The sequence below is a fragment of the Carlito syrichta genome, unplaced genomic scaffold (assembly GCF_000164805.1).
Source record: "Carlito syrichta isolate Samal-C Ts95f unplaced genomic scaffold, Tarsius_syrichta-2.0.1 Scaffold311975, whole genome shotgun sequence".
NCBI classification, from domain to species: domain Eukaryota; kingdom Metazoa; phylum Chordata; class Mammalia; order Primates; family Tarsiidae; genus Carlito; species Carlito syrichta.
Genome location: NW_007256071.1, coordinates 164,413 through 170,815, shown reverse-complemented (window position 1 = coordinate 170,815; position 6,403 = coordinate 164,413). Strand labels below are relative to the sequence as shown.

General features: G+C 58.9%; 1 protein-coding gene across 1 annotated transcript in view; it reads left to right on the top strand.

Annotated features, from left to right (window-relative positions):
• Nucleotides 1–6,403, top strand: part of ADGRD1 (adhesion G protein-coupled receptor D1) — a 148,698-nt gene that overhangs the window by 135,168 nt on the left and 7,127 nt on the right. Inside the window, exon 22 of the mRNA XM_008069382.1 lies at nt 4,517–4,608. Coding sequence (XP_008067573.1) covers nt 4,517–4,608 — 92 coding nt within the window. The remainder of the gene's footprint in view (nt 1–4,516; nt 4,609–6,403) is intronic.

The following is a 6,403-nucleotide window of genomic DNA, read 5'->3' as shown; positions in this document are numbered from 1 at the left end:
CGCCGTCCTGTCTGGCCTTGGCTCTGCTTTGGTCTGATTGCCCTGTGTGCAGCCCTGCTTTCCTTCTGAGGGGCCACGTGCATTGTTTCTTGACATCGGTTGTCAGTAGCTTGTCGCTGTTCTAAAGGGAGGTGCTTAGCTGAGGGAGGACCTTTGTACAATATCCCACATGCCGCACCCAGGGCCGCTCCCGAGGGGTGGAGCCATGCCAGGCGGGAGCGGGGAAGAGTGACCAGGCTGGGCCTGCTTCTGTCCTGCGTTTTTGTGAGACGCCAGTTTGTGTCCCTGGCAGCTGCTGTCTCCCACGTACCTGCACTGATGCGGGTCAGAGGCCGTGGGAGCCCCTTCCTCTCGAGACGCCACAGCCAGGCTGACTGTCCTGAGGAGGTGGGTGAAGTGGGCATCCAAGTAAGCCAGACAGACCCAGGCGAAAAGAGAGAGGCAGAGAGCGTCCCAGCGGACATTCTGGAGCAGGCAGAATGATGGCAAGTGGCCACAGGTCACAGGGCCAGCATCTTGCCTGTTCTGAACCACTTTGCGTGGATCTCACACACCGCGACCAAGAAGCAGCAAAAGGCTTGATTGCAAAGGAGTCACCTGGCCTGCCTTCATGTCTGTGAACACCTTGCTGTGAGTTGACTGTCCTTTCAGTAGCCTCTGTGGAAAAGTGAGAGCGGACCGGGAGGAGCAACATTATGTCGCCTTGAGCAGCAAAGCTGGAGAACACAAAGACCTCACAGCTTAGGGGGTGCTGGTTGTGAAGAAGCCCTGAGCTTGCATGGGGTGCTGGTGTGTACTGATGAGTTCCTGTGTTCGTGGGGCGTGCTGGTGTGTACTGATGAGTCCACATGTTCATGTCGGGTGCTGGTATGCACTGATGAGTCCCCCTGCTCATGTGGGGTGCTGGTGTGTATTGACAAGTCCTCGTGCTCAAGTGGGGTGCCGATGTATATTGGCAAGACCCCATTGGTGAGTCCCTGTGCTCATGTGGGGTGCTGGTGTGTATTGACGAACCCCCATGCTCATGTAGGGTGCTGATGTGTATTGACAAGTTCTCATGATCACATAGAGTGCTGGTGTGTATTGAAGTGTCCATGTACTCGCATAGGGTGCTAGTGTGTATTGACAAGTCCCTGGATTCATATGGGGGGGCTGGTGTGTATTGATGAGTCCCCTGCTCTCATGGGGTGCTGGTGTGTATTGATGTGTACCTATGCTCACCTGGGGTGCTGATGTGTATTGGCAAGTCCCCGCACTCATATGGGGTGCTTGTATATATTGATGAGTCCTCATGTTCACATGGGGTGTTGGTATGTGTTGAGGAGTCCCTGTGCTCATGTGGGGTGCTGGTGTGTATTGACAAGTTCCTCTGCTCACATGGGGTGCTGCTATTTTGGTGAGCTCCTGTGCTCATGTGGGGTGCTGGAGTATATTGGCGAGTCTCTGTGCTCGTGTGGCATGCTGGAGTATATTGACAACCCCCTGTGTTCATGTGGGATGCTGGTGCGTATTGATGAGTCCCCCTGCTCTCATGGGGTGCTGGTGTGTATTGGCAGGTCCCCATGTTCACATGGGGTGCTGATGTGTATTGGCAAGTCGCCTGCTCTTGCTGAGTCCTGGTGTATATTGACAAGTCCCTGTGCTTACCTGGAGTGCTGGTGTGTATTGGCAGGCCTTATGCTCATGTGGGGTGCTAGTGAGTATTGGTGAGTCCCCATGTTCACATGGTGTGCTGGTGTGAATTGCCAAGTTCCCCCGCTCACATGCAGTTCTGGTGTGTATTGACGAGTCCCCGTCCTCACATGGGGTGCTGGTGTGTATTGAGAAGTCCCCTACTCATGTGGGGTGCTGGTTTTTATTGATGAGCCCCCATGCTCATATGGGGTGCTGGTGTGTACTGGTGAGTTTGCTTGCTCATGTGGGATATTGGTGTGTATTGATGAGTCCCTGTGCTCTTACAGAGTGCTGGGTGACAATATGTCAGACCCCTCGTGAGGTGCTTCCTGAGGATGCATCTGAGCTCCCCTGAGTGCCTGGACACCCTCTGCAGCGTCAAGACATCTCTTTGCCGGTCCCAGGTCTCGTGGTCTTTCGTCATCTCCCCTGAATCACTGGAACACTGGCATCCAAGTCTCTTTTCCTCCAGACTCTCACAACACTGCCAAGACATCTACAGGACTGGGTTTCATAGCTTTCCTGTCATTTTATAATCGTTTAAAACGAAAACTGAGCTGATTAGTTTGGCCTTTGAATTGGCAGCCACAGCCCTGGGAGGAGGGGCCAAGGAATCTGAAGGATGAGCTTCTGCCCGTGTCTGTGTCTCACTGTCCTGGTGTCCGCCCTCCTCCACGTGGGTCCCCAGAGCATGTGCCTTGGTCCCCCAGGGCTGTATGCAGATGTGGACGAGTGGGACTTATGCCTGCCCAGGGTGCCTTGGCTCAGTGTGTTGGGCCCACAGCTCACCATACAGGAGAGCTGCCTGGCACCACAGATACTCCCACTGTGCCCTGCAGGTGGACATGCGCGTGGCCCCGCCTTCCCATCTGCCTGTGCACATCTACATGGTGACCGTTCTCATTATGAGCAAGGCCCCAGCATGTGCCAGTGCGAGGGGCCAGGACATGAACCCCACGTGAAAGGGGCATGAAGTACAGAATGGCACAGTGAGGACTTAGGTAAATGCCCCCTAAAACAAGGAAAGTTCTGGAAAAATTGTTTTGCAAAAAAAAATTCAGAATTCTAGAAACAAACCAATGGCACACAAACTGAAAAGCTTGTGTTCAAGGAAACCTCAGAATCAGAGAGCAGGGTCTGCCGCCTTTGGACTCGGGCTGCTTCCAGCTCCTCCCTCCCTTCCTCAGGGACACAGCAGCCTCTGCTGGAGGCAAGAAAGCACCTCCCAGGCCAGCAGGCAGGCTGGCCTGGTTCAGAGAAGAGGCTGTACCCAGACTGCATGACCAGCAGCAGCCTGGGGTCGTTCCCTGCCGCAGACGCCACATGCTAGTTCCCCTGCACCGTCATGGTCCCAGCTGAGGGCACGCAGCTGCAGTGGACAGTGTCACCTGCCGTCCCTACCTCCTCCTCTCCTGAGCTGGCTGAGTGTAGCTTTCTGGCCACGGTGCCACCATCAGCTGGGGGAGGCTGGAAGACATTCTCTCTGTGCAGCTGGGGCTCAGCTGTCCCCACTTCCCTGGCTTCAGGAGATACTATCCTTAGCCCCATTTTACAGATGAGAAAATAAGGGCACACGAGGAGGGCCTAGCTGTGAGGCCGAACTGGGGAGGCGGCACTGCCCAGTGCTGAGCTGGTGCATTAGGGCAGGAACTGACGGGGGCAGTGGGCCCCAGGGAGTCAGCGAAAGTGGAAGGAAGGCTCACGCCCAGGGCACCCTCTCCTTGGAACAGCGGGAGGGTCCCCTGCTGAGGGACTCTGGACACAGGGAGGGGGGGATAGGAGGAGGGAAGGGAGGGGAGGGCTGGGAGTGGAAGGACCCTGGGCATACGTCGGAGCAGGACAGGGTTGGCAGGCCCGGGTGGAGTGGCCTGCTGGGCTTCCAAGGGGCTAGGTGGGGAGGTGGGCATGCCAGCTGCAGACTGGCTCAAGTGGGCTCCAGGCTGAGGCCTTGGAGGCAGCTCCCTCAGAGCCTGCCAGGCTGTGCTACGCTGGCTGGCACGGGACAGCAGCTTTCCAGAGCCTGCAGGTAGAGCTTGGCCACCACCTGCGTCCAGGCCTGAAGGTTCGTACCAGGGATGGCAGCCTGGAGCTGAGCTCCTCACTGACTCGGCCGATGAGTTCAGCATCTTTAGGAGAGGAAGAGGAGGCCTCGGGCGCAGCACAGCCTCTGAACCCCGCAGCAGGGGGAAATTGGGGCTTCACGTCTCCTGGTCGCCCCTGCCTTGTATCCCCCAACCACTCAGGATGCCGGAGAGGGGCCGGGTGAAGGACAGGCTGTGCTGGGGCTTCTGCCAGTCACCCGAGTGCCCTACCCACCCCCTAGGCCCTGGGACTTTCATCAGGTTCCCACAGGTCCCCACAAGGCGAGACGGCCCTCTGCCGTGGCTTCCGGGGCTTATGGCCCAGGGCAGGTGGAAAGTGAGAACCAGGCACTGTGCAGGGGCCTGACCCATGGACTTTCTTGTCTCTGGATGGGGGCTTGGACAGTGGCCATGATTCTTCTCCCATCAAATGGGAACTGAGGTCAGGAGATGTAGACAGGTCGCCCGGTCACACCAAGTGAGTGGATGCGGAGGTGGGGTTTGCCCCCAGGTCTGCGAACCTGAGGTCTGCGCCCTCCCCACGTGCCCTGTGAGTTCCTGGGATTAGACCTCATCTCGCTGCCTCTCGGCACGCGAACCCTCGAGGCGAGGCCATGTGCGGTGCGTGTGGGTAGAGGCCTGTGGACTGGGATGCCATCTGTCCCGGCAAGGCCTCGTGTGCTCAGGACCCGGTGGGCGGGGACTCGGCCCTGCAGGCACAGCCCGGCCTCCTCACGCCATACCCTTTGCTTCTCCCACAGGTCAACGTGGGCATCCTTGTTGCCGTGACCAGGGTCATCTCACAGATCAGCGCTGACAACTACAAGGTCCACGGAGACCCCAGTGCCTTCAAGTGAGTTGCCGCCCGCAGTCAGCGCCAGAGTCCTGCCTGTACCCTGCCTCAGGCCCTGAGTGTAAAGAGCAGACCTGCTGTGTTCTCCTGGGCAATGCTTCCCCCAGGTGACAGACTGCTGGTGGGGGAGGGGGGAAGGTAGGGAAGATTCTAGGGCCAGACTGAACGTGCCAGTTCTGCCCTGTCCACACCGCCTGCTGGGGCCTCTTCAGTGCCTCGCCTTCCTCACTGCAGGATGGGTGACAGCAGATGTGCCTCTCAGGCTGTTGTGCGAGGGAAGGTTCTAGAGAGAGGCATGTCCTGCTGAGCTCTGGGCTGGCCCACATGGAGGAGCAGCACGGTCTCTAGGAGGGGTTCCACCCACATGACTCACTGCCCCCCGGAGTTTCCTGACCTGCATCTGTGAGTGCCCTGGCGATGGCAGGTGACAGGACGCCCACCCCAACTGGCTTAAGCCACGGGGCTTCAGAGACACAAGAAGCAGTGGAGGCCAGGGCTTGTGCCTGGATCCCACAGGATTCTGTGGTGATTCGGTCACTAGGACCCAGTTCCTCCTCCGTGTCTTTCATCCTCTGAGTGGCTTCAGGCTGAGCTGACTCTGCCCTCCTGGTGGCCACAGGGGTTTGGGCCCTGGGAGCATCTCTCCCACCTACCCAGATGGAGACTGGCACCTGGGTGAGGAGGACAGCGGCCCCGGTGGGCCCCATGCCCGCCCTGCAGTCACCATAGAGGCGGTTCACCCGCCAGGCCACATCTGAGTCACACAGCCTATCTGGGCTCTGGGGTGCACTCCGCACCCCTAAACCACAGGGCCTGAAGGTGGGGAGTCGGCTCCTCACCGGAATCTGGGGACTCTTGGGAAGATACCCGGCACCAGGCCGCTGATGTCTGTGAGGTGCTCTGGGTACAGTCCACCTCTTATGGGACGCACATGGTCAGTACATCAGCAGCACGTCCATAAGGGAGCCGTTCTGTAGTGGATTAAACCCTGTGCATTACACTGGCAAGAGGCTCCAGCCCGCCTAGGCCTGTCCAGCTCTGGGACACCTTCAAGTGTGGCATCTTGTGTGAGAAGAGATGCTGGTGGGTGTCAGTGGTCCACGAGATGGCTGGTCCCTGGCCAGGGGAGCCCGCCCTTTCCTCACTCCAGCCCTCAGCTCCCGAGGCCCTCACCTCAGAGTTCAAGGTCAGCCTGTCTGTCCCCAGCTCATGTCCAGCAAAAGTTCTCCCTCCTGGTCTGAGCCCTGGCGCTTTCAAGACCACGCCTCTCACTCTCCCAGAACGCACCTGTGCGCGCGCCCGCGCCTGTGCGCCCCCGCCATCTCTGCCCTGCTGCCCCTCCCTCTCCCTCCACCAGTGCCCACCGGGAAGCGCCTTCGCCCACTGCCTCTGCTCTCCATGGAAATGTCGCCAGCAATGGGCGGCACCACGTCACAGCTCTGTGGAGGTTGAGTCGGGCATGCCAGGAGGCAGCCGGGTCTTTGTAGATCTCCCCAGCTGAAGGCACAGCCTGGCCTGTCCCGAGTCCGCGTGTGGCCCAGGGATGGCCCCTCCCCACGGGGTGCACATGCCACTGCCCTCAGCTCCTCTGTTGTAAGTGGCAGGTCTGCCCCCATGGGACGTGGCCCACTCTCTTGTCAGGATGGTAGAACCTCGCCCCCGGCAGGGGGAACACAACCCGGGGCACAGGAGTCTCTGAGCTCCTCTCCCTGTTCGCCTTTGGTTTTGGTTTTGTTGGTTTTTTTTTGAGTTGGAGTCTCACTCTGTCGCCCAGACTGGAGTTCAGTGGCCGCTC